At 51.3% G+C, this 27,951-nt stretch overlaps 1 protein-coding gene across 1 annotated transcript; it reads left to right on the top strand.

The window, feature by feature from the left end:
- Positions 1-502: 502 nt before the first annotated feature.
- Positions 503-27,790, top strand: PRMT9 (protein arginine methyltransferase 9). Its single transcript, XM_054172575.1, has 13 exons — positions 503-519; positions 1,165-1,365; positions 1,828-1,976; positions 4,949-5,185; positions 6,324-6,491; positions 7,259-7,361; positions 10,442-10,548; positions 11,592-11,784; positions 20,004-20,187; positions 22,838-23,549; positions 25,002-25,155; positions 25,857-25,979; positions 26,883-27,790. The coding sequence occupies exons 2-13, from the start codon at positions 1,180-1,182 to the stop codon at positions 27,096-27,098; spliced, it is 2,532 nt and encodes an 843-aa protein (XP_054028550.1). The 5' UTR covers positions 503-519; positions 1,165-1,179; the 3' UTR covers positions 27,099-27,790.
- Positions 27,791-27,951: the final 161 nt, after the last annotated feature.

The following is a 27,951-nucleotide window of genomic DNA, read 5'->3' as shown; positions in this document are numbered from 1 at the left end:
AGGCAAGGAAAATAAGCTTCCAGCCTGGCTGTGACGGTGCTGTGTTTTTTCCAGGCCAGCCCCATGTAACTTCCACTTTCTTCAGCTCTGGGATACATCTAAAAACCCTGAAGGCCACGTTAGGTTCTCTGATGTAAGTAACCATTGAAAGGTAAAGTAGTAATGAAAAATGTGCATGTCACATATTGTTTCTGGTAATGGTTTGATGTTTTCTTGAGTGGTTTACTGTGTCCAGTTCTGGGCCTCTCAATTTAAGAAGGACATTGAGGCTCTTGAGCGTGTCCAGAGAAGGGCAGAGAGGCTGGGGAGGGGTCTGGGGCACAGCCCTGTGAGGAGAGGCTGAGGGAGCTGGGGGTGTTCAGCCTGGAGAAGAGGAGGCTCAGGAGAGACTTTCTTGCTGTCTACAGCTTCCTGAAAGGAGGTAGTAGCCAGGTGGGGGTTGGGCTTTTCTCCCAGGCAAGCAGCACCAGAACAAGAGGACACAGTCTGAAGCTGCACCAGGGGAGGTTGAGGCTCAAGGTGGGGAGAAAGTTCTTCACAGGAAGAATAAATGGCCACTGGGATGTGCTGCCCAGGGAGGTGGTGGAGTCCCCATCCCTGGAGGTGTTCAAAAAGGGATTGGATGTGACACTCGCAACCATGGTTTAGTAGTCATAAGGTCAACATTGGTTGGACTTCATGGTCTCTGAAGTCTTTTCCAACCTTATTTCTTCTATGATTCTGTGTTGCTTGGTGTGAAATAAGCTGGGAGCACATTAGGTCTTTTTATGGGAGTCCTTGCTTTGTGAAGATACTGTTGTAAAAGTGGAGGAGTTCTGACCTGCAGATCTTGTGGTTGCTGTAGGAGTGCACAGTGCCACCTGGCCAGAGGCATGCTGAAGTGTGGATTAAAATGAATCAGTTGTGAACATAGGGAGAAGTGCAACCACTTGCCAAGACCTGCCCCAGCATAAACCTGATGCATGCTTGGCCTTTGAGTGGTGGAGCACTTCACTTGCAAGGTGGTGGAGTTGTTGGTGGCATGAAGGTGAGCAGGTGTTTGCGTGGTGGTGATTTGGGATGTTTTTACTCATGCCACTGGAAATGAAAACCACCTTTGATCTGTCAGCTTTGAGTGCAGCCTTTGTGACCCACAGTGTACATTCTCTTTCTCTCCTCAAGCAGCACACATCCTCCAGAATGCCCAACTCCAACTCTAAACTTCATCGCAGCCCTCGGGGTGGCCGGGAAGCTGGCAGGAGGGAGTTGGTTACCAGGTCACTGCAGAGCGCTCAGCATTGCCTGGAGGACCAGGATTTTGGCACTGCATATGCCCACTATCTTCTGGTGCTAAACCTAGCTCCTGAGTTAAAAACTAGTGTCAAAGTAAGTGCTCTCTGAGTTGGGTGAAAACATCTCCTTCGCTGTTGAGGCTTAGTGATGTGTTTTGTGCTCATTGTGCGAGTCAGATTTTGCTACCTGGTCTTCAAAGTCAAAGCAGTAAACAGCAATGGAGACAACCAGTAACTTGTTTGATAAGCTCTGTGTGCCTGGGGGGGAAGGGACCTGATACATTGTTAGTCTGTGTGCCAAATGAGTTAAGTCAGAAATCAGAGCCCTGTTACACCTGGCTCTACTCTGGCAGGTGAGTGCTGCTGGGTGGGGATACTCTGGGAGCTTGTTTCTGCTGCTTCAAGTGAGCTACCTGATTTAGCAAACAATTACAGGCTGCTGCCTTGGGGGGTGAGAGTGTTCAGGTGCCCATCAGGGTTCCTCTGGCTGTTTTCAAGGCTTAGTTCCCTGCTCCTGGTAACTGCCTTTAACTGAGTTGTGTGGTTTATTTCCTAGGAAACCTTTCAGTTCACTCTCTTTAAATGGGCAGAGGAGCTGGATTCCCTGGCACGCATTCCAGATCTGTTCAACTGCTATGAACAAGCACTTGAACTCTATCCAAATGATGAAGTGATCTGTAACAGCATGGGAGAACATCTTTTCAGGTTTGTGGCAGTGTACATTCAGCTCTTGCAAGGTTCCCATTCAGTAGTGTGAGTTAACAAACCAGGCCCAGTTCAGCACAGCATGTACAGTGCACTTAAAAGAAGTGACTGTCAGCACATGCTTGGTGTGTTTGCTGTAGTGTTGAACTGCAGACCTGTTTGCTGGCTTAAAACAGAGTGGACAATGCTGGGATAAGTGTTGGTAGTCAGCAGAGTAAAACAAAAGAATCACAGGGTGTTAGGGGTTGGCAAGGATCTCTGGAGATCATCGAGTCCAAAACCTCCTGCCAGAGCAGGACCACAGAATCCAGGGCAGGTCACACAGGAATGCATCCAGACAGGGCTGGAAAGTCTCCAGAGAAGGAGACTCCTCAACCTCCCTGGGCAGTCTGTGACCAATGCTCTGTAACCCTCACAGTGACCAAGTTCCTCTTCATGTTGAGGTGGAACATCCTGTGCTGGAGTTGATATCCATTGCCCTTGGTCTTATCCCAGGGTGCAGGTGAGCAGAGCCTGTCCCCTCCCTCTTGACCCCCAGCCCTCAGATAATTACAAACATCTATTAAATCCCTTCTCAGTCTTCTCCAGACTAACCAGCCCCAGGTCTATCAGCCTCTCCTCACAGGGCAGTGCTGCAGTCCCTTCATCATCCTCATAGCCCTCCCTTGGACTCCCTCCAGCAGATCCCTGTCCCTCTTGAACTGGGGAGCCCATAACTGGGTGTAATTGCCCAGGGAGGTGGTGGAGTCCCCATCCCTGGAGGTGTTCAAGAGGGGATTGGATGTGGCACTTGGTGCCATGGTTTAGTAGTCATGAGGTCTGTGGTGACAGGTTGGACTTGATGATCTTTGAGGTCTTTTCCAACCTTATTGATTCTATGAAAACCCAGGGTTCTTGCAGGTGAGGTCTCAGCAGGGCAGAGTAGAGGGGGAGGAGAGCCTCCCTCAATCTGCTGGACAAACTCTAGGATTAAGAAGTAAAAGCACTCTGTTGAGAGGGAAAACTGCAAAGCACTGCCTTGAAATGCATGTTAACATTTTATTAAGGGATTACTGAAGCAAAAAAGAGACCAAAATTGTTCAGTTCCTGTGTTGGTTGTTGTGCTGATGAACCTACAGTGATTCACAGCTTGCACTGGGTTGGAAGGGACCTTCAAAGGCCATCTTGTCCACCCCCCTCCCTGCAGTGAGCAGAGGCACCTCCAGCTAGATCAGGCTGCCCAGGGCCACAGCAAGTCTGATGTTGAAAGTCTCCAGGGATGGGGCCAGGTGAAGGTTGGCCTCTTCTCTGCAGTAACAAGCGATGGGATGAGAGGGAATGGCCTCAGGCTGCAGCAGGGAAGGTTCAGGTTGGATAAGAGAAGAAACATTCTTCACTGAAGGAGTAACACAGGCTCCCCAGGGAGGGGCTGGAGTCCCCATCCCTGGGGTGTTTCCAAAGAGGCAGAGATGTGGTGCTGAGGGACAGCTGCAGCCTTGGTAGAGTTAGGGAAGGGTTGGGCTGGATGACCTTGAAGGTCTTTTCCAGCCAAAACAATTCTGTGATCAGTGAGCCTTGGACTGTGTGGCTGCTGCCATCATGCAGCAGCAAGCTCTTGTAAAACCTCGTGTAGTTTAAGGGATGCAGTGCTAGGTGAGGACTAGTTAGTGCATGCAGTGGTGTTTTTTTGCCTGCCTTTTCATTTCCAAGTGTTTTGTGTGCAGCTGTAGCCACTTCTTTTCCATGCAGTTCTAGCAGTGTTTCTCAAGCCAGCAAAACACTTCCCTGTTAATTGCTGTAAGACCTTAACAGACCCCCAGGCATCTGCAGGTACTTGGCAGCTGACCACCTGCTTTGTTTCTTAGAATCACAGAGTTGTCAGGGTTGGAAGAGACCTCAAGGCTCAGCCAGTTCCAGCCCCCCCTGCCGTGTCCAGGGACACCTCACACTAGAGCAGGTTGCTCACAGCCACATCCAGCCTTGGCCTTAAAAACCTCCAGGGATGGGGCCTCTACCTGGGCAACCTGTTTCAGTGTCTCACCACTCTCATGGGGAACAACTTCTTCCTCACAGCCAATCTGAATCTCCCTCCCAGTCCTATCCCTCCCTGACACCCTGAAAAGTCCCTCTCCAGCTTTCTTGTAGCCCCCTTCAGATCCTGGAAGGCCACCAGAAGGTCTCCTGGGAGCCTTCTCCTCTCCAGACTGAACAGCCCCAACTCCTTCAGTCTGTCCTCAGAGCAGCTCCAGCCCTCTGCTCATCCTCATGGCCCTTCTCTGGACACCTTCCAGCACCTCCAGATCCCTCTTGTAATAGGGGCTCCAGAACTGGACACAGAGCTCCAGGTGTGGTCTCACCAGAGCAGAGCAGAGGGAGAGAGTTGCCTCCCTCCACCTGCTGGCTGTGCTTCTCTTGCTGCAGCCCAGGATGTGATTGGCTCTCTGGGCAGCAAGTGCTCACTGCCGGCTCCTGTTGAGCTTCTCCTCCACCAGCACCAGGTTGGAAGGGACCTCAAGGCTCAGCCAGTCCCAACCCCCCTGCCATGGGCAGGGACACCTCACACTAGAGCAGGTTGCTCACAGCCATATCCAACCTGGTCTTCAACACCTCCAGGGATGAGGCTTCCACCACCTCCCTGGGCAACCTGTGCCGGTCTCTCATCAAGCCTCCTGGGGAACAACTTCTTCCTCACATCCAATCTCAATCTACCCATTTCTAGTTTTGTTCCATTCCCCCCAGTCCTATCACTCCCTGACACCCTCAAAAGTCCCTCCCCTCATCCTGGAAGGCCACCAGAAGGTCTCCTGGGAGCCTTCTCCTCTCCAGCCTGCACAACCCCAACTCTCTCAGGCTGCGCTCAGAGCAGAGCAGCTCCCCGCTTCTAGTTTTGAATCCAAGCTGAACCTACCCATTGAAGGTCTCTTCCAACCTGCTCTATTCCATGCTATTCCATTCCTGTTTTTGCCCCATTCCACTGTGTTTGTGACCCTCAGGATGGGCTTCAGAGATGAAGCAGCTGGGTACTTCCACAAAGCCGTGAAGCTCAACCCTGACTTTGCCGACGCGAGGGAGAATTTCTACCGCGTTGCGAACTGGCTGGTGGAGCGCTGGCATTTCATCATGCTCAACGACTCCAAGAGGAACCTGACCTACCTGAGAGCCATCCAGAACGCTGTCCACTCAGGCTGCACCTCTGTCCTTGATATTGGGACAGGGACAGGCATTCTGAGGTGGGTCCTAATTGCGTGTTTAAGCTGAACTTCACGGAGTCACAGAGGGTTAGGCGTTGGAAGGGAGCTTGAATGATCAGCCAGAGCAGGGTCACCCAGAGCAGATCACCCAGGAACACATCCAGGCAGGTTTTGAATATCTCCAGAGAGGGAGACTCCACAACCCCCTGGGGCAGCTTGTTCTGTCACCTCCCAGGGAAAAAACTTTTCCTCCTGTTTGCATGGAAGTTCTTCTGCCTCAGCTTCCACCACTGCCCCTTGTGCTGGCATTGGGCATCACCCAGCAGAGCCTGGCTCCAGCCTCTGGGCACTCACTCTGCACATCTTTACCAACATGAATGAGATCACCCTCAGGCTCCTCCTCTCCAAGCTACAGAGCTCTCAGCTCCCTCAGTCTCTCCTTATAATGAAGATGTTCCACACACTTCATTTTTGTGTCTCTGTGCTGGACTGCCTCAAGCACTTCCCTGAGGTTCTTCTTGAACTCAAGGGCCCAGAACTGGACACAGCACTCCAGATGAGGCCTCACCAGGGCCAGAGTAGAGGGGAAGGAGAACCTCTATCAACCTCCCAGCCACACCTGTTCTAATGCACCCCAGAATGCCATTGGCCTTCTTGGCCCCAAGAGCACATTGCATGGCTTCATGGAAACGTGGTTGGTGTCTAACAACATTTGGTTGCTAGTGAAAATACTTAACTGGCATTTACTGGGACAAAACCTAAGGACAGGAGACACAGCTTTCAGAGGTCTGTGAGTTGGGATGTTGGTGTCTAAGTGGTAGCTTTGAATGCTTTGTTGCAGCTGCTTTTTGTGCCAGTAGCTGCTGTGGAGCTGAGTTACTCAATGTTAGTTTTGGAGCTGTAATGTTGTGTGTCCTCCCTTCAATCATTGAGTCTAACACAGAGTGGATGTAGCATAGCTGGGGGGAGTATCCTCATGCTGTCTGCATGGTAACATATCAAGAGGACATCAATTTGTGCACAGTGTCCACATGGTAGATACTACTTCACAATGACTTCTAGACTTAAAATATGGAACAGATGAAGGAAGAAGAGCTTGAGAGAAGTTGGTATCTTGTCATGCTTTACCTACAGTGGTTTTAACTGGAGGGGAAAAGCCATGATTCCTGTTTTTCAGCATGTTTGCCAAAAAGGCAGGAGCATCTTCTGTCTATGCCTGTGAGCTCTCAAAAACCATGTATGAGCTTGCCCGGGATGTGGTGGCAGCAAATAACATGGAGAGGGAGATCAACCTTCTGCATCTGAAGTCCCTTGATCTGGAAATTCCAAGGCACATGCCTGAAAGGTAGGTTGTTGCATGCTGTTGGGATGTCATCTTTAAGTAGCTCATAGAATCAGCAAGGTTGGAAAAGACCTCAAAGATCCTGAGGTCCAACCTGTCACCCAACACCTCATGGCTACTAGACCATGGCACCAAGTGCTCTTCATTTCAACAAAATGCTCTCTGGGCTAAACAGGAAGTAAATTAGAATCACAGTTGGTTGGAAGGGACCTCAAGGATCAGCCAGTCCCAAGCCCCCTGCCATGGGCAGGGACACCTCACACCACAGCAGGTTGCTCACAGCCACATCCAGCCTGGCCTTCAACACCTCTAGGCAGGAGGCTTCCACCACCTCCCTGGGCAACCTGTGCCAGGCTCTCACCACCCTCATGGGGAAGAACTTCTTCCTAACATCCAATCTGAATCTCCCCTCTAGCTTGGATCTATCCCCCAGTCCTATCACTCCCTGACACCCTCCAAAGTCCCTCCCCAGCTTTCTTGCAGCCCCCTTCAGATATTGAAGGGCCACAATAAGGTCTTCACTAGGGATGGGGCAAAGCTTTGTGGTAAACTCTTGCTCAGTGTTTATTCTTTTGCCTGCATCTTGTGTCACTTGTAACAGGAGTTCAAAACACTTCATTTGTTGGAATGAAGCTGCCCACCTGTACTGAAACTTCAGAGCAGTGGCAGCAGTTTTGCTTTGAGCTCACACTGGTGTGGTGCTTGTGTTCTTTAAGTGGCTTGTGTGTGTGTCACACATTGTATTTCATGGTGGTCTTTTTCATGTCTAGAGTGTCCTTGGTCGTCACAGAAACAGTGGATGCTGGTTTGTTTGGGGAAGGCATTGTGGAGAGCTTGATACATGCTTGGGAGCATCTCCTTCTCCAGCCAAAGGTGGGTGCTGTGGATGTCTATGTGTACATGAGATTGGTTCTGTACCAAGCAAAGCAGCACACAGTCAGTCAGGTTGAAAGAGACCTCCAAGATCATTCAGTCCAACTGATCACCCAACCCTAACTAAGGAACTAGACCATGGCACTAAGTGCCTCATCCAGGCTTTTCTTGAACACCTCCAGGGATATCCACCCCACTACCTCCCTGGGCAGCCCATTCCAAGGGCAATCTCTCTCTCTCTCTGTGTGAAGAACTTCATTTTAAGATCAAGCCTAAACTTCCCCCTGCACAGCTTGAGACTGTGTCCTCTTGTTGTGTTGCTGCTTGCCTGGGAGAAGCAGCACGTTTGCACACATTCCCAGGCTGCCTGAGGAACAACTGACTGTGAATAGTACCTATTGGTGTTGCTCCAGTAGGGTATCTGGATTGGTGTTTCTATCAGTTTGACTTTGCTGAAGGGCAGGGAGGCAGCTGCATGTGGTGGTGTAGTTTAAAGCAGGGCAGATTGCCCTCTTGGCCCAAAAAAAGGGGCAAAAGAGTAATGGTCACACAAATGGATTGGATAGTCATGGAAAGGTTTAAGTGGCAAAGCAATTCATGTACTACAGAAACTCCAAAGCAGAGTGGTGAGCACAGCCAAGCATATAAAGTTCAAAGGAATCCCCAATCTAATCTTAATACACAAGCTCCTTTACACCAGACCAAAACCCACCCAATACTCTCCTCCTCCCCATGTGGAGTTCACTAGAAACCCCAGGGCTCTTTCTTCCCCTCATGCTTCCATGGAACTTCCTATGCCTCAACTTCCACCATTCCCCTTGTGCTGTCATTGGGCATCACCCAGCAGAGCCTGGCTCCATCCCCTGGGCGCTCACCCTGCACAGCTTTATCAACATGAATGAGGTCACCCTCAGGCTCTGCTTCTCTGAGCTACAGAGCCCTCGGCTCCCTCAGGCTCTCATAAGGAAGATGTTCCACTTCATCTTTGTGGCTGTGTGCTGAACACTTTCAAGCTGAACTGAGGGGCCCAGAACTGCACACAATATTCCAGATGTGGCCTCCCCAGGGCAGAGTAGAGGGACAGGAGAACCTCTCTCAGCCTGCTAACCACACTCCTTCTGATCCACCCCAGAATGGCCTTAGCCACCAGAGCACATTGCTGGCTCATGGTCAACCTCCCATCCACCAGGCCCTTCAGGTCCTTCTGCCCTTCACTGCTCTCCATCAGGTCAGTCCCCAACCTGTACTGCTCCATGGGGTGGTTCTTTCCCAGGTGCAAGACTCTACACTTGCTCTTCTTGAACTGCATTCAATTTCTCCTTGCCCAGCTCTCCAGCCTAAGTCTGGCTGCCTGGCAGCACAACCCTCCTGTGCCAGCCACTCCACCCAGATTTGTGTCATCAGCAAACTTGCTGGATGTGCACTCTGTGCCCTCATCCAGGTCACTGATGAATGTATTTGAATAGTCCTGGGCCCAGTACTGACCCCTGAGGGTCCTCTAGATACAGGCCTCCAACTAGACTCCATCCCATTGACCACAACTCTGAGACTTCTCTCTTTCAGCCACCTCACTCCTTGATCATTCAGACCACACTGCCTCCCTTTAGTTGTGAGGATTGCTGTGGGAGACAAAAGAAGTCTTACCTGCCTGGAAGCTTTTGTCTTCAATTGATTGAAACTGATGACCTCAGGTGTAGGAGTGATGCATAAAGGATCATTGAGTCCAACCTTCAACCTAAGACCACCATGGCTCTAATAGAATTAGCTAGGTTGGAAAAGACCTTTGAGATCATTGAGTCCAACCCAACACCCTCTCATCAACTAAACCATGGCACTGAGTAAAGGAAAAGATCCTGGAGTGTTTCAGTGTGTTCTAACAGAATACCAGCTTAAAAAGCCACTTTCAGAATTACACAGAGGAAGTAGGAGACAGAAGATCAGTGCTGGGCCCCATCCTGTTCAATATCTTTATTGATCTGGATGAGGGGATGGAGTCCATCAGCAGGGAATGTGCAGCTGACAGCAAGCTGGGGGCAGGAGCTGAGCTGTTAGAGGGCAGCAGAACTCTGCAGAGGGACCTGGCCAGGCTGGGCAGAGGGGCAGAGGCCAAGGGCAGGAGATTGAACACAGCCAAGTGCCAGGGGCTGCACTTTGGCCACAGCAACCCCAGGCAGTGCCACAGGCTGGGGTCAGAGTGGCTGAGAGCAGCCAAGCAGAGAGGGACCTGGGGGTACTGGTTGAACAAGAGCCTGCAGTGTGCCCAGGTGGTCAAGAAGGCCAATGGCATCCTAGCCTGGATCAGCAATAGTGTGGCCAGCAGGAGCAGGGAAGTCCTTGTGCCCTGTGCTCAGCACTGGTTAGGGCACAGCTTGAGTCCTGTGTCCAGTTCTGGGCTCCTCAGTTTAGGAAAGAGGTTGAGCTGCTGGAAGGTGTCCAGAGAAGGGCAATGAGGCTGGGGAGGGGTCTGGGGCACAGCCCTGTGAGGAGAGGCTGAGGGAGCTGGGGTTGCTTAGCCTGGAGAAGAGGAGGCTCAGGGGAGACCTTCTTGCTCTCTCCAACTCCCTGAAGGGAGGCTGTAGCCAGGTGGGGGTTGGTCTCCTCTCCCAGTCACCCAGCACCAGAACAAGAGGACACAATCTTAAGCTGTGCCAGGGGAGATTTAGGCTGGATGTGAGGAAGAAATTCTTCCCAGCAAGAGAGACTGGCCATGGGAATGAGCTGCCCAGGGAGGTGGTGGAGTCCCCATCCCTGGAGGTGTTTAAGAAGAGCCTGGATGGGGTGCTTGGTGCCATGGTTGAGTTGATTTAGATGGTGTTGGGTGACAGGTTGGACTTGATGATCTCAGAGGTCTTACTCTACTCTACTCTAGCTGATGTGTGGATATATTGAAACACAGTGCCTCAGAAACTCCTTTGATGGTTAGCTGGAATGCCAAAGACCTCACCCTTCACCAGCCCTGAAGAACTGATTGCTGTTTTGGCTTTGATCCTGAGTGCTCCCGGACGCCTACCCCGGGGCTTTCCAGTGATGGTAGAAGCAGGTCACTGTCTCATGGCATGTCCTTGTTCATGTTTTCCCAGCCTAAAAATCAAGATGCCAGTGCTGGAGACTATGGCAGAGTTATTCCTGCAAGTGCTACAGTGTTTGGGATGGCAGTAGAGTGCAAAGAGATACGGAAGCATCACAGGTATGTTCCAACCCTCGCACACTTTGAACCTGTCCTTGTTATCCAGGAAAGGGAGGCTGATGACCTGTTTCACCAAGCAAGTGCTGCTCTCACCCTCCCCACACATTTTTCCAGGTTCTCTCTTGTGGTTTTATTTATTTTTTTTTTTCTTCCCTTTTGTGTTTTATTTTCCCCTCTTTGTGGTTCAGGCTTTCTGGATCGCTTCATCAGAGGCTGTTGATGATCAGCTCTGCTGAACAGAGGCCTTTACCCATGCTGAAGGCATTGAGTAAAGACTCACACTTCAGGGGGAAAACAAGATCCTTAGTAGTAGAATTGCTTATTTCTGTGTTGGAGGCTCTGGGGTTAACACTTGGCTCTTATTCTCATTTTGCCCTCTTTATGGTTGGCTCCATACCTCCCCCTTTCAGAAGGTGAGGGTGTCCAGCTCTGGACTCTTCAATTTAAGGAGGACATTGAGAGACTTGAAGGTGTCCAGAGAAGGGCAATGAGGCTGGGGAGAGGTCTGGAGCACAGCCCTGTGAGGAAAGGCTGAGGGAGCTGGGGTTGCTTAGCCTGGAGAAGAGGAAGCTCAGGGAAGACCTTGCTCTCTCCAACTCCCTGAAGGGAGGTTGTAGCTAGGAGGGGGTTGGTCTCTTCTCCCAGGCACCCAGCACCAGAACAAGAGGACACAGTCTCAGGCTGCACCAGGGGAAGTTCAGGCTGGAGGTGAGGAGAAAGTTCTTCCCAGAAAGAGGAATTGACCACTGGGATGAGCTGCCCAGGGAGGTGGTGGAGTCCCCATCCCTAGAGGTGTTCAAAAAAGGCTTGGATGTGGCACTTGGGAGCCATGGTTTAGTTGTCAGGAGGTGTTAGGTATTGGGTAATGGGTTGGACTTGCTGATCTCTGAGGTCTTTTCCATCCTGCTTGATTCAGTGATTCTATTCCTGGGAGGAAACTCCTTTTGGCCTCCTTGGTTGTTCCACCCCCCACCCCCCCCACCCCCCTTTCTTTTTTGGTCAATTTACATGAATTGTTATTTTTATTTCCCTTTTGTTCCCAGAGTGGAAACCCAAGAAGTTGCTGGTGTGTGCTTGTCAAATGCAGTGCAGTTCTTCAGTGCAACTTATGCTTGTGCTGGCTCAGAGGAAACTGTTGAACCTTACACCACTGAGAAGCTCAGCCGTGTTCCTGGAGGCTACATCCCCCTGACAGAACCCTGCCAAGTCATGACAGTAGATTTCAATGATCTACAGGTAGTGATGATTTCTTTCACATCTTTTATAAGGTGTTGATCACTTAGAGGGCAGAAGGGCTCTGCAGAGGGACCTTGCCAGGCTGGACAGTTGGGCAGGGTCCAACAGGATGGCATTCAACAAGTCCAAGTGCTGCACTTTGGCCACAGCAACCCCATGCAGTGCTACAGGCTGGGGTCAGAGTGGCTGAGAGCAGTCAGACAGAAAGGGACCTGGGGGTGCTGATTGATGGTAGGCTGAACATGAGCCTGCAGTGTGCCCAGGTGGCCAAGAGGGCCAAGGGCATCCTGGCCTGCATCAGGAAGAGTGTGGCCAGCAGGAGCAGGGAAGTCCTTGTGCCCCTGTACTCAGCACTGGTTAGGCCACACCTTGAGTCCTGTGTCCAGTTCTGGGCCCCTCAGTTTAGGAAGGACAGTGAGAGACTTGAAGGTGTCCAGAGAAGGGCAATGAGGCTGGGGAGGGGTCTGGGGCACAGCCCTGTGAGGAGAGGCTGAGGGAGCTGGGGTTGCTTAGCCTGCAGAAGAGGAGGCTCAGGGGAGACCTCATTGCTCTCTCCAGCTCCCTGCAGGGAGGTTGTAGCCAGGTGGGGGTTGGGCTCTTCTCCCAGGCCCCCAGCACCAGAACAAGAGGACACAGTCTCAAGCTGCACCAGGGGAGGATTAGGCTGGAGGTGAGGAGAAAGTTCTTCCCAGAGAGAGTTGTTAGCCATTGGAATGTGCTGCCCAGGGAGGTGGTGGAGTCCCCATCCCTGGAGGTGTTCAAGAGGGGATTGGATGTGGCACTTGGAGCCATGGTTTAGTCATGAGGTCTGTGGTGACAGGTTGGACTTGCTGATCTTTGAGGTCTTTTCCAACCTTGTTGATTCTATGATTTTATGATTCTAAGTAACCCATTTGCTGATCCAGAGAGCTCCATATCTTCTTTGCTGTCTGGGTTGAATTTCAGAACACCTCCCAAGTGCAGGGCTGCATTGAAGTCCTCTGCTGGTTTTGCTAGCTGTCTGGTTGTGTGGTGAAGTGATTCATCAGGTGACAGTCTGTGAGGTTTAGAAGCTGGAGTTTCTTGTTCGTTTGGCAGAGTTTAGGGGACTAAACTGACTCAGCATGGGGCCAAACAGCTGCCAGCCTCAGTACAGGGAGAGAGAGAGAAAATGTAACCAACTCAAATCATGTATGCAGTTGTAGAGCTGACTGAAGCTCACAGGATGTTAGGGCTTGAAAGAGACCCCCAGAGATCCTCAAGTCCAACCCCCCTGCCAGAGCAGGACCATAAAATCCAGTGCAGGTCACACAGGAATGCATCCAGATGAGTCTTGAAAGTCTCCAGAGAAGGAGACTCCACAACCTCTCTGGGCAGCCTGTGACCAGTGCTCTGTGAGCCTCACAGTAAAGAAGCTCCTCCTCATGTTGAGGTGGCACCTCTTGTGCTGCAGTTCATATCCATTGCCCCTTGTCCCATCACAGGGTGCAACTGAGCAGAGCCTGCCCCCTCCCTCTTCACCACTAGCCCTCAGATATGTATAGACTTTGATCAGATCCCCTCTCAGTCTTCTCCAGACTAAACAGCCCCAGGGCACTCAGCCTCTCCTCCCCAGGCAGTGCTCCAGTCTCTTCAGCATCCTTGTAGCCCTCTGCTGGACTCTCTTCAGCAGATCTGGGGAGCCCAGAACTGGATGCAATATTCCAGGTGAGGTCTCACCAGAGCAGAGTAGAGGGGGAGGAGAAGCTCCCTGGATCTGCTGGACACACTCCTACTGCTACACCCCAGTCTTTCAGAACCTCTTGAAGACAAGAGAGAGAGGATGTCTTAAACAAAACCTCTGTCAGTGTAAAAGAAAGGAGATGAAGGAATGATTTTATCCTCTGCGGTCAGTTTGAGTCCAGGCTTCAGCTCCTGGGGTCTCTTGCAGTGTTTGTGCCTTGGCACACTGCAGTGTGCAGCATTATTTCCTGTGTTTTGCACAGGAGACTTCTCTGTGCTGAGACTGAATAAGGCAGGGACCTCAGTAACTCACAGCTGAGCTTGCTAAAAGGATGATCCATCTGATCTCTGGTGTGTTTCTTGCTCACTGACCCGTGGTAAGGAGTCAGCACTGAGTCAGAGCTCAAAATAGATTCTTGTTATATAAATGAAATTATTCTTGGCTCCTGCTTGACCAGGATTTGAATCAATAGCTGCTCCCAGCTGGCTTGTCTGGCATCCTGAGATCACAAGTGAAATAAGACAAGGCTCTTCAGTGTGCTGCTGGGAGCCATCTCTCTGTTGACCTGATGTTGCTTCTGCTTCCAGCATCAGTAAGAAGCTCTTACTCATCTGGGGGATGGCTGCTCTTGGGCATCTGCCTGCTGGCAGACCTGTCAAGTTAACTCTAAAGAAAGGACTGTGTAACCCTTTAAACCATGATGCACAGCTCCTGCTTGGAAGCTTCAGTTGGACTAATAGAGTGTTCCTGACCTTAGGAAGGCTTTTGACACTGTTACATAGAACCTTGTTACATAGAATAGACCAGGTTGGAAGAGACCTTCAAGATCATCGAGTCCAACCCATCAACCAATCCAACACCACCTAAACAACTAACCCATGGCACCAAGCACCCCATCAAGTCTCCTCCTGAACACCTCCAGTGATGGTGACTCCACCACCTCCCCAGGCAGCACATTCCAATGGGCAATCACTCTCTCTGTGTAGAACTTCTTCCTAACATCCAACCTAAACCTCCCCTGGCGCAGCCTGAGACTGTGTCCTCTTGTTCTGGTGCTGGGTGCCTGGGAGAAGAGACCAACATCTGTCTGTCTACAACCTCCCTTCAGGTAGTTACAGAGAGTAATAAGGTCACCCCTGAGTCTCCTCTTCTCCAGGCTAAGCAACCCCAGCTCCCTCAGCCTCTCCTCACAGGGCTGTGTTCCAAACCCCTCACCAACTTTGTTGCCCTTCTCTAGACACATTCCAGCAAGTCAACCTCCTTCCTAAACTGAGGAGCCCAGAACTGGACACAGGACTCAAGGTGTGGCCTAACCAGTGCAGTGTACAGGGCACAATGACCTCCCTGCTCCTGCTGGCCACACTGTTCCTGATGCAGGCCAGGATGCCATTGGCCCTCTTGGCTGCCTGGGCACACTGCAGGCTCATGTTCAGCCTACCATCGACCAGTACCCCCAGGTCCCTCTCAGCCTGGCTGCTCTCAGCCACTCTGCCCCCAGCCTGTGGCACTGCCTGGGGTTGCTGTGGCCAATGTGCAGCCCCTGGCACTTGGATGTGTTCAATCTCCTGCCCTTGGCCTCTGCCCCTCTGCCCAGCCTGTTGAGGTCCCTCTGCAGAGCCTCTCTACCCTCCAGCAGATCAACTCCTGCCCCCAGCTTGGTGTCATCAGCAAATTTACTGCTGATGGACTCAATGCCTTCATCCAGATCATCAATGAAGATGTTAAAGAGCATGGGGCCCAGCACTGCTCCCTGGGGCACAGCACTGGTGCCTGGCTGCCAGCTGGCTGTGGCACCATTCACCACCACTCTCTGGGCTCAGCCTCCAGCCAGTTCCTCACCCAGCTCAGAGCTGCTGTCCCAGCCAGGGGCTGACAGCTTGGCCAGGAGCTTGCTATGGGGAACGGTGTCAAAGGCCTTGCTGAGGTCCAGGCAGACCACATCCACAGCCTGCCCCACATCCACCAGGCAGTCACCTGATCATAGAAGGAGATCAGGTTGGTCAGGCAGGACCTGCCCTTCCTAAACCCATGCTGGCTGGGCCTGATCCCTTGGCCATCCTCTCCCATAACATCCTTGTAAGCAAGCTCAGGAAATGTGGGATGGGAGAGCAGACAGTGAAATGGATTAGGAGCTGCTTGCAGCACAGGGTCCAAAGAGTGGTGGTTAATAGTGCCAAGTCCAGCTGGAGAGCTGTGGCTAGTGGAGTCCCCCAGGGATCAGTGTGGGGTCCAGCCTGTTCAGCATCTTCATCAATGACTTGATGACAGAGTCTGCTCATCGAGTGTGCTGCAAACACTGAGCTAGGAGGCTTGGCTGATTTGCCTGAAGGCTGTGAGGCCATTCAGGGACATGGACAGACTGAGAGCTGGGCAGAGAGGAACCTGATGAGGTTCAACAAGGAGAAGTGCAGAATCCTGCACCTGGGCAGGAAGAATAAACTGCAGCAGTGCAGGTTAGGAGGGGATCTGCTGGAGAGCAGCCCTGTGGAGAAGGACCTGGGAGTGCTGGTGGAGAGCAAGTTCTGCATGGCACAGCAATGTGTCCTGGGGGCCAAGAAGGCCAATGGGATCCTGGGGGGCATTAAGAGGAGTGTGTCCAGCAGATCCAGGGAGGTTCTCCTCCTCCTCTTCTAGTCTGCCCTGCTGAGACCTCACCTGGAATACTGCATCCAGCTCTGGGCTCTCCAGTTCAGGAGGGACAGGGATCTGCTGGAGAGAGTCCAAGGGAGGGCTACCAGGATGCTGAAGGGACTGCAGAACTGCCTGGTGAGGAGAGGCTGAGAGCCCTGGGGGTGGTTAGTCTGGAGAAGACTGAGAGGTGATCTGATCAAAGTCTATAAATCTCTGAGGGCTGGGGGTCAAGAGGGAGGGGACAGGCTCTGCTCAGTTGTACCCTGGGACAGGACAAGGGGCAATGGATATGAACTCCAGCCCAGGAGGTTCCACCTCAGCATGAGGAGGAACTTCTTTCTTGTGGGCTCACAGAGCCCTGGAGCAGGCTGCCCAGAGAGGTTGTGGAGCCTCCTTCTTTGGAGCCTTTCAAGCCCCATCTGGATGTATTCCTGTGTGACCTGTGCTGGATTCTATGGCCCTGCTCTGGCAGGGGGTTTGAACTCTATGATCTCCAGAGGTCCCTTCCAACATCCTGTGATCCTGTGATGAAATGATAAGATATTGTAAGTAAAAGGGGGAGGAAAAACCAGTGGGTAGATTAAGTTCAGCCTGTGGGTTGGGGTTTTTTGGCTTTGTTTTTGTCATGGCCACTGGTGCCTGGATGCTCAGAGCAGTGATCTGTGTTCCTTTGTTTGGAATGAACCCCCCCCTGCTGTACTTACAAACAACAGCAGGATTACCTGCTGAAGGTTGAAATGCAGATCAGAGATCCCTTGGCCTTAGTGAAGCCATTTCAGAGACCTGCCTTCCAAACTTGGATCTCAAAGGCTGAGGAAGTTGGTGTATTCATTCTGTGTGTGTGCTGTCAACACCTAACATTGGCAGAACTGAGCAAAAGACTTCCAAGAGGGTACAGCAGTTTCACAGAGTTGCAGGGGGGTTCAAAGACATCAGCCCAGGTCAGAGAAATAAGAAGTCACAAAGGAAAGGAGCATCTGAGTTATGCTGATGACTTTATGACTGCTAATACTATCAGCAGCAGCAGCTCAGTTTCTCCTGTAATTACAGGCTACAGAGACTTGCACCTTGCCAAGTGCTGCCTGTGTGCCTGTTTGCTTGGCAGCAGCTCAGTGCCACTGGGAGTGGAAGTGAGTGTTTACCTCAGCAGCCAGTAATTAAAGCTCAGTCTCCCCTTTCAGGCCCTAAAGGAATTGTGCTCTTGCCAACAATTAGAGATATTTGCTCTGCTTTGCCTGAGAAGATCCTGTGGGGGGTGGGGGGAGTAGTTGAGAAGTTCTGGAGGATTTAGATCAAATATGTATGTGTCAAATATACCAAAGGATGTATGAAGCACACTTCTAACCAGCTGTGACTTCCCAGAAGCTGACAGTTGCATGCTTGTGCTCTTGCTGGCATTCTTCCTGCAAAGCTTCAACCTGCTGCTCTTTGCCACCCCACTGGAAGGTGTGCAGGAAAAATGACCAGCAGCAAAGCACTTGTATGGAAGAGCAGTGAGATCAGAGTCATAGAACTGTTAGGGTTGGAAGGGACCTCATCTAGTTCCAGCCCCCCCTGCCATGGGCAGGGACACCTCATGCTACAGCAGGTTGCTCACAGCCACCTCCAGCCTGGCTGCAAACACCTCCAGGGATGAGGCTTCCCCCACCTCCCTGGGCAGCCTGTGCCAGGCTCTCACCACCCTCATGGTGGAGAATTTCTTCCTAACATCCAATCTAAATTTACCCATTTCTAGTTTTGCTCCATCCCCCCAGTCCTGTCACTCCCTGACACCCTCAAAAGTCCCTTCCCAGCTTTCTTGGAGCTCCCCTTCAGATACTGGAAGGCCACCAGAAGGTCTCCTTGGAGCCTTCTCTTCTCCAGACTGAGTAGGACTTCATTAAACAGAACTTTAGTAAGCCACACAGTAATTTCAACATGTGCAGTGTTGAGCCATGAGAGGCAGATCAGAGGAGCGCACAGAAAGAGAGTAAGGAGGGAAGAAGGCAAAATGCAGCTGCTCATGTTCCTGGAGCTGAACTTCTCTTTTGTCCTGTGCATTTTAGGATTGAGCCTGAGGAGAGATGTGGACAGAAGCAGATCAGGAAGCTCATGAGTGCATAGAAGAGGCTGTTACTAAGCAGCATGGCTGTGACTAGGAGAGTCTCCTGTCCTTTGTGCTTGGCCTCCTGTTAATTGGTTTGTGTCAGAACCAAGATGTTGGAGCTGGCTGTTTTAGTTTGTCCATGTTGGTAGCAGAAAGTAATTAGAATAGAGTAAACCAGGTTGGAAGAGACCTTCAAGATCAGCAAGTCCAACCTATCACCCAACACCACCTAATCAACTAAACCATGGCACCAAGCACCCCATCAAGTCTCCTCCTAAACACCTCCAGGGATGGGGACTCCACCACCTCCCTGGGCAGCACATTCCCATGGCCAATCTCTCTTGCTGGGAAGAATTTCTTCCTCACCTCCAGCCTGAACCTCCCCTTGAGCAGGGGACATGCTGCACCCAAAACCTACATTCTGGAAATACTGCCCTGAAGCACTGAAATTGGTCAAAGGGAGGTTGGGCAAAATCATCACAAAAACCCCTGAGTCAAACACCTTGGAGAGTGATTTCTCTGCTACCTTAGACTAGAGGCTTTGTGCAAGAGCTCAGGCATGCAGCATTTCACTACTGGGCAGACCTAAGGTCTCCCCTAAGGGCATCAGGTTGTAAGTTCTCCTAAAAAGCTTGGAGTACAGAACAGAAATTAAGTCACCTTGAGAATGCAATTTGGTTTTCTCAATAAGCAGGGAGCCCACTCTGCCCCTGTACCCTGCACTGCTTAGGCCACACCTTGAGTCCTGTTGTCCAGTTCTGGGTCCCTCAGTTTAGGAAAGAGGTTGAGATGCTGGAAGGTGTCCAGAGAAGGGCAACAAAGCTGGGGAGGGGTCTGGGGCACAGCCCTGTGAGGAGAGGCTGAGGGAGCTGGGGTTGCTTAGCCTGCAGAAGAGGAGGCTCAGGGGAGACCTTCTTGCTGTCTACAACTCCCTGAAGGGAGGTTGTAGCCAGCTGGGGGTTGGTCTCTTCTCCCAGGCAAGCAACACCAGAACAAGAGGACACAGTCTCAAGCTGTGCCAGGGGAGGTTTAGGCTGGAGGTGAGGAAGAAGCTCTTCACAGAAAGAGAGATTGCCCATTGGAATGTGCTGCCCAGGGAGGTGGTGGAGTCGCCATCATTGGAGGTGTTTAGGAGGAGACTTAATGGGGTGCTTGGTGCCATGGTTGAGTTGATTAGAATCATAGAATCAATAAGGTTAGAAAAGACCTCAAAGATCATCAAGTCCAACCTGCCACACAAGACCTCATGACTACTAGACCATGGCTCCAAGTGCCACATCCAATCCCCTCTTGGAACACCTCCAGGGATGATGACTCCACCACCTCCCTGGGTAGCACATTCCAGTGGTGTTGGATGATAGGTTGGACTCAATGATCTCAAAGGTCTCTTCCAGCCTGGTCTGGTCTGTTCTGGTCTATTCTGTTCATGATAATTGGTATTGTAGCAGCTTCTTCACTTTAGGTTTACTGGACATGAGGAAAATTTCCCCAGCAAGAGTGGTCAGGCAGTGGAATGTGCTGCCCAGGGAGGTGGTGGAGTCCCCAAGTCTGGAGGTGTTTAAAGGTGGTTTGGATGTGGTGCTTGGGGATGTGGTTTAGGGGTGAACTTTGTGGAGTAGGGTTAATGGTTGGACTTGGTGATCCTGAGGGGCTTTTCCAGCCTGGATGTTTCTGTGATTGTGCTGGTGCCATGATGGATCAGTGCAGAAATATGGATGGGTTAGGGTAACAAAAGCTGCTTTTTTGTCCTTCTTATGGAGCAAAACTCTCACACTTTTTATCCCTTTCCATTTTGGTCAGGAGCTGAAAAGCCTTGCAGCCAGAAAGCCATGGAAGCTCAGCCTGCCAGTCATTGAAGGAGGAATACTAGATGCTGTTGTGGTGTGGTTTGTGCTACAGCTTGATGATGAGCATGCTCTGTCTACAAGTCCTAGTGAGGAAACTTGCTGGGAGCAGGCAGTCTACCCTGTGCAGGGCCGCCTTGGTATGTCCTCTGCATTTTCTTCTTGTCATTATCTTGCTTTCCTTTTGTGTTTGAGCTACTTGAGTTATAACCTCAGCCTCTGTACTCAGCACTGGTTAGGCCACACCTTGTGTCCTGTGTCCTGTTCTGGGCTCCTCCATTTAAGAAGGACATTGAGACACTTGAATGTGTCCAGAAAAGGGCAACGAGGCTGAGGAGGGGTCTGGAACACAAGGCTGGGGAGGGGTCTGGGGCACAGCCCTGTGAGGAGAGGCTGAGGGAGCTGGGGTTGCTTAGCCTGCAGAAGAGGAGGCTCAGGGGAGACCTTCTTGCTCTCTGCAACTCCCTGCAGGGAGGTTGTAGCCAGCTGGGGGTTGGTCTCTTCTCCCAGGCCCCCAGCACCAGAACAAGAGGACACAGTCTCAAGCTGCACTAGGGGAGGTTTAGGCTTGGAGGTGAGGAGAAAGTTCTGCACAGAAGGAGTAATTGGCCACTTGAATGAGCTGCCCAGGGAGGTGGTAGAGTCCCTGTCTCTGCAGGTGTTCAAAAAAGGCTTGGATGTGGCACTTGGAGCCATGGTTTAGTTGTCAGGAGGTGTTAGGTATTAGGTCAAAGGTTGGACTTGATGATCTCTGAGGTCTTTTCCAACCTGGTTGATTCTATTCTCCTATTCCTGATCATGTTTCTGGGCTGCAGTGCACAGTCCCTGCATCTGGGGTTGTCCATGGAGCTCTGCTCTGCAGCAGGCAAGGGACCTGCTGAAGGGCTGGGGGAACACTTTGCATTCAGAGTTCCCTTTCCATTTTTCTCCCCTGAACTAAAGGGATTGTGGAGCAGATCCAAAAAGTGGGACTGCTGACTGGCCTGACTTAGCCAAAATGTGACTGAGGAGGGGTGGGGGAGGCAGGCAAAGTAGGAACTGCTGACTGCTACTGCCACAGAAACCAAACTAAATGTTCCTGCCTGCCCTCACCCCCAGCTTGGGCTTGGCTTAAACACTGTTCCCTGCTGACACATGGTGGCAGTGTCCCTTCCCTCTACTCCCCATTCACCAGTTTTCTCCTCTTCCATAGAATCTTGGGAGTATCTTGAGTTGGAAAGGATCCATAAGGGGTCTGACTCCCTGCTCCTCACAGGACTGCCTCAAACTGCTCATGAGACTCAGAGCATTGTCCAGATGCTCCTTGAACTCTGGCAGGCTTGGTGCTGTCACCACTTCCCTGGGGAGCCTGGGCCTGTGACTGACCACTCTCTCAGTGAAGAACCTTTTCCTGATGTCCAGTCTGACCTTCCCCTGATGCAGCTTCATTCCATTTCCCTGTGTTGCTGTTGCTGGTCACCAGAGAGATCAGCACCTGCCTCTCTGCTGCCCACCTTGAGGAAGGTGTAGACTGCAATGATGTCTCCCCTCAGGCTTGTCATCTGCAGGCTGAACAAGCCCAGTGACCACAGCTGCTCCTCATCAATGTTCTCCTTGATATCTCTTACTGTCTTAGTCACTCTCCTCTGAACACTCTAATACTCTGCTCTGGTGAGACCTCAGCTGGAGTACTGCATCCAGGTCTGGAGCCCTCAGTGTAGGAAGGACATGGACCTGATGGAGCAGGTTCAGAGAAGGGCCATGAGAATCATCAAGGCCTTGGAAGACCTGTGCTATGAGGACAGGCTGAGGGAGCTGGGGTGGTTCAGCCTGGAGAAGAGAAGGCTCCAGAGAGACCTTAGAGGACCCTCCCGGTAGCTGAAGGGGCTACAAGAAGGATGGAGAAAGACTGTTTGCAAAGGCCTGCAGGGACAGGATGAGGGGAAATGGCTTCAGAATGGAGAAGGGCAAACTTAGACTGGATATCAGGAAGAAGCTCTTTACTGTGAGGGTGGTGGAACACTGGAGCAGCTTGCCTGGGGAGGTGATTGAGGCCTCTTCCCTGGAGATACTCAAGGTGAGGCTTGATAAGGCTCTGAGCAGCCTGATCTAGTTGGGGATGTTCCTGCTGACTGTGGGGAGCTTGGACTGGATGACCTTTGGAGGTCCTTTCCAGCCCAGCCCATTCTAGTTTGATACCCTTCTCATATTGTGGTGCCCAGCAGGGGCAGCTGTGCCCTAGGCTGGCTCAACTGAAGAGCACAGGGGAGGGAAGAGACTCTTGTAGCCTGTGTGGCCATTGAAAGCTGTGCTTGTCAAACCCCACAGCACTTCTGTTCTGCAATTCTGGTCTGGGTCAGTGGGTTCACCTCCACAGAACATACACAGAGAGCATCCAAAGACTGGCACATGAATTGGAGCTGTTGTTTTCCATGCAGCTGCAAAGCTGTCTCTAGGAGGTCCTGAAAATCTCAGTCTTGAGTGTTCAGCATTTTAAAGCTGAACCCAGTTTCTTTCCCACCGTGGTTTTGTCCACTCTGCTGTTGAGGGAACACTGGAAGCACTACCTCTTCATCCCAGAAAGGCATAGTTGGAGGAGAAATGGATTTCCCTGGGTGTGGGGCAGCAAATGTTAATGTGCAATCACCAGGTTTCAGCTTCTGGGTTCCAGGCTAGCAGAACTCTTCCATCCACAGCAGCGAAAACGCAGGAAGTGAGGCAGTGTTGGGGTGTCTGGAAGCACCCTGTGGCTGCTCCTCTGAGCTTCTCTGTCAACTAACTGATGTGACTTGTTTGTGCTGTTTGGCCCAGATTATTCTGTGAAGGCTGGAGATACTGTGGTGATGGAGGTGTGCTGCCAAGACTGCTACCTGAAGATCCAGAAGGTTTCTTCTTTGCCCCCCGAGTGTGGGATGGACTTCGGTGACAGAGACGACCCGCTGAGTTTGGGCAACGAGGCTGAGCTGTGTCACGCTCTGGCTGGGCTACAGACAACCAGCAAACAGGATGGCAGCAGTCAAGTGTGTGTGTTGGAATCCACAGAAATAGCCCTGCTGAATGATGTCCCCTACCATGAATGCTTTAAAGCTGCCATGGGCCAAGTGCTGCTCTCGCTGAATCCAGGTAAGGACTTGCAGTCCATGGACGTCGATGGGCATGGCGGCGAGGCGAACGTCCCAGCGAGTCAAAGCAAGGGCTCTCCAGATGAGGTTCCTGATCCTCTGTACATTTTGGATGTGTCTGAAGGCTTCTCCATCCTGCCCATTATAGCTGGCAAACTGGGACCAGTTAGAGCCTACAGTTCTGTGGAGAAGGAGCAGCATCAGGCAGCACTTAATGTCATTGCAGAAGCTAACCACTTCCCTAAGGAAACCTTGGAGTTTTGGCTCAGCCACTTAGAAGATGAAAGTGTTGTGCTCCAGAGACCCAAATCAGACAAACTGTGGAGTATCATCATCTTGGATGTGATAGAGACATCAGGCTTGATCCAGCAGGAGGTGATGGAAAAAGCTGCAATATCCAGGTGCAGTATAAATGGACAGAAAGCATTCCTAGGAACCTGTAATTAACCTGAAAGCTTTGGAAAGCTGCCCAGGGAGGTGGTGGAAGCCTCATGCCTGGAGGCTTTCAAGTCCAGGCTGGATGTGGCTCTGAACAACCTGATCTTGTGTGAGGTGTCCCTGTCTATGGCAGGGGAGTTGGAACTGGATGATCCTCGAAGTCCTTTCCAACCCTTACCAATTCTATGATTCCACAACGTTTTTCCTTCCAGCTCCCCAGATCCTGCCCTGTTGGTTCTGGAGAGCAGCAAGAGCTCATGTTCTGAGGGGGTGGAACCCCACAGAGTGCTTGTGGTGTCACCACTGTGTATGTGTGTATATACATGTATCTTGCTGCCAAGACTTCCCTTTTGTAGGCTTGCTTGTATTTTGTAGGTGAGGATATTGCTTGGGGTTGAGCAGGGTTAGGAAAGCCCAGATCCAAACTGTTGTTGGAACTAACTGCTTCTACAGGACAAACACAAGGTGTTGGAACAGCTAAGGAGGCAGCAACAGAGCTCCCACTTACCCCTGGCAGGGTGGGGGGGAAGGAATGCAAAGCAGGAGCAGTAAAGTAAGGGAAAGAGGTAACAAAGTAAATGTGAAAGGGATTTGTGCCCTCCTGTGGTGCTGGGGAACCTTCTCTGTTGGTCCTCATGCTTAGTGATGGCAGAGTGTTGGAGGTGATGTCTGTTCCTTGCCTTTCTTAAGTTCTGAGTAAATCCTTGGATGACTTCAGAGATTTTTTTCTTTGCTGTAAGAACAAATGGGAGATGACTCTTTGTCATAAGCAGACTCAAATCTGTTGGCACAAAAGTGCACCCAGTAATGCACCACTCAGCTGCCCCCCTCCAGTGAGAAGAGGCCTGCTGTGGGAAAAGGAAACCTAAAGCAGTCTGTGGTGAAGGGGAGGTGTTTGTGCCAAGTGCAAGCTTCTCTGCTGTTGCTGCTCTCAGCAGTGAGATGTTCTGTAGCAAGAGACCAAGCAAAGCTCAGCTGTTTATTCAGGACAAATGCTGCCTCCTGGATTGCATCAGCTTCAGGTAAACACTTTAAGAAGGGTGACTTAACCCCAGCAGGTTTTGTTTCCCTGTGGCTGTGCTGCCCCCTTAAGCAGTGCCCCTCACAGCATGACCTTCCTGACTTCCACTCTGGTTGGGCATTTCTGCCAGTCCTTCAGCATTACATGCTGGTGCTAGGGATAAATCCCACTGTCTTCACCTTGAACTAGCTCTGTTTCCAGAGTAAAGAGGAGTTGGTTCCATAGCTCTGGTATCATCTGATGAGTTTTGCTGGTTTGCCTGGCAGATAGGATCCAACCCAAACCCTTGTGGGCTTCAGAGGGTGGGGGGTTTTGTCTTCCTCACATGGACTCCATGTCCCTTCCCTACTCTTGAAGGGCTTTCTCCAGAGGTGAACTCTCTCTCCCTTTACAGATGTCTGCTTCACAGTGGAGGGAAGATTTTCCCACAGTATGTCTTGGTCTATGGGATGCTTGTGGAGTCTGAGTCTCTGCTACTGGAGAGTGCTGTCCAAGGATCAGAACCAACTCTGGGCTTTAATGTAGCCCCTTTCATCAACCAGTTCAAGGTAGGAGGGCACTGGGTGTCTGCCAGGCACTCTGCAGCTCTCTAGATGTTTCACAGTACCACAACAAAAACCTGAAGAGGTGAAACTTCCTCATATTGATAAAGTATCTTAAGAAAGCTGGGGAGGGACTTTTTAGGGTGTCAGGGAGTGACAGGACTTGGGGGGATGGCAAAAAAACCAAGAAAGGGGTAGATTCAGATTGGATGTTAGGAAGAAGCTCTTCCCCATGAGGCTGGTGAGATACTGGCAGAGGTTGCCCAGGGAGGTGGTGGAAGCCTCGTCCCTGGAGGTTTTGAAGGCCAGGCTGCATGTGGCTGTGAGTAACCTGATCTAGTGTGAGGTATCCCTGCCCATGGCAGGAGGGGTTGGAACTAGGGGTCCCATCCAACCCTGACAATTCTGTGATTCTATTGAGAGGTTGATGTGACCAGAGAGGAAACTGAAGCTAAGCTAAAAGGGGTTCCATTTATTAGAGAAGTGGTGTGGCAGTTTTGTCTGAGCGATGGAAGATAGCTGCAGTGGTCCTGTGCTGTCCTTCATCACCTTGTATCCCAACAGCCACCCTTCTGAAGGCTGGGTTTTGCATTTGGGCTGCCTCTGGCAGGCACTGCAGTTGTTCCTCAAAACTTTTGCATTATGCTGAAGCCTATTTTGACTTTGCTCTGGCTGCTGCTGCCTGAAGTTGTGGTTTATACCCTCAGGTACCTGTTCGTGTGTATTTGGATCTCTCCACCTTACCCTGTCTACCCTTGAGTGAGCCAGCAGAGCTTTTAAGGCTGGATCTCATGAACCCTCTGCTGCACAGCTCCAGCAGGGAAGTGAAGGTGAGTTGGTCATACATGAAGTTGCAAGTGAGCTCAGCTACTGCTCTGCAGAGCTGCTCCATAACTGCTTACCTTGGCTGGAAACTTCCATGCAGAATTCACTTGTCTGTATCTGACATAGACAGGAGATTGAATGCTGGATCAGGCCCTTGAATCCCAACCCTGTGAGCACTCCAGGCTTGGGGCAGGGTGGCTGGAAAGCTGCCCAGCAGGGGAGAGACCTGGGGGTGGTGGCAGCAGCCGGCTGAACACGAGCCAGTGTGTGCTCAGGTGACCAAGAAGGCCACCAGCATCCTGGCCTGGATCAGGGATGGTAGTCCCAGCAGGGCCAGGGCAGTTCTCCTGTACTTGGCACTGGTGAGGCCACACCTTGAGTACTGGAGTCAGTTTTGGGGCCTTCACTAGAAGAGCAGCAGGTCCAGAGAATGACAGTGAAGCTGGTGAAAGGTCTGGAGGAGCAGCTGAGGGAACTAGAGTTGGAGGAGGCTGCTGGGAGACCTCCTTGCTCCCTACAACTACCTAATAGGAGATCAAAGCCATTCTCCCTAGTATCAAATGACAGGAGGAGGAGAGGAAATGGCCTCAAGTTGCCCCAAAGTTGGACATTGAGAACCCTTTCAGTCAAGGAGTTTCTCCTAAAGCCTGGCAGAGGTGGACCAGGGAGGTGGTTGAATGCCCGTCCCTGGAGGTGATTCCAAGAGGCAGAGATGTGCTGAGAGCCATGGTTTAGTGCCAGCCTTGGTAGAGTTAGAGAAGGGTTGGACTGGGTGATCTTGAAGGCCTTTGACTTGCAAAATGCCTCCAGGATTCTGTGTTGCTAGGGAGTGGGTTGCACTGTCTTGAACTCTTTTGGTATGCTCCTTTGCAAAGGGTGGCACTGATCACGCTTTTAAATGGTTTTAGGTACAAATCTGTAAGTCTGGCAGAGTCACTGCCATTCCCTTCTGGTATCACATCCACCTCGATGAAGAGCACAGCTTGAATACATCTGAGGAGTCATCCCACTGGAAGCAAGCTGCAGTTGTTCTGGATGAGCCCATCCCCGTGGAGGCTGGAGAGGAGCTGCTGCTGGAGGTTCAGCACCACAAAAGCAATCTCAGCATCACAGTCAAGCGGTGACCCCTGAGGTGGTGCAGCACCTGTGCAGCACCTGACTCTTCCTACCAGCACTGCTGCTCATCTGCATTAAAAGCCTACATTTTATCTATGGCTCCAAGAGGCTTGTTTTGTGGCTTTGAGAGGAGAGGCTGGGGTTCCACTGCTGGACTGCCACTTGTCAGGGGAGCAAGGAGGTGATTGGTAGCTATTGGAGTGACCACAGCAGAGAGACAGACTTCTGCTCCTCTCACAAGGCCATTTTCAGTACAAGCCTTAAAACACTGCAAGGCCAAGCTCTGGTACCAGTTCCACTTAAGCTCCCTCTCTCCCACCAAGAGGGCAGTGGTGGTCCCCAGGGCGCCTGCCCTCCACTTCCTGCAGCAGTAAAAATCAAACCAAGAGAAGGTGAACAGTTTAAATAAAATCTTTAATGGCTTATTTACAACAAAGGCAATGAGTTGGCAAATTGAAAAATCTCTTGTTTTGTTTTGTTTCCACTTTCCCACTAACTTCAGGTACAGCAAGGCCAGAGTCAGCTCTCACCTCTGCAGCCTAGTGAGTAAGGCGCCGTATTTACATCACACTAGTACTGCCAAAGAAGCACTTCAGATGAATTCACTGGTGACAGCCAGAGGGTTAAAACAGTGATCCTGCCCATGCTGACAATGCTGCAGCTTCAAATGTCACTTGAAAGTCAGTGCTCTACAGGCTGGGGTGGGGGTCTGCTGCTGCCAGATTGCACACATGCAAGAGGAGCTCAAAAAAGTTAATCAGGTACTGGGCTAAACCAACGTCCCTCTGAGTCTTGTCAGGCTTTGCAAAGTAACATTGACACAAGTTTCCTCCTCCTTGGAATGAAGTCTAAATGATTAAC

This window comes from Dryobates pubescens, chromosome 24 (assembly GCF_014839835.1).
Source record: "Dryobates pubescens isolate bDryPub1 chromosome 24, bDryPub1.pri, whole genome shotgun sequence".
NCBI classification, from domain to species: Eukaryota; Metazoa; Chordata; class Aves; order Piciformes; family Picidae; genus Dryobates; species Dryobates pubescens.
Note: the sequence above shows the minus strand (reverse complement) of the source record. Positions and strands in the feature narration are given on the sequence as shown.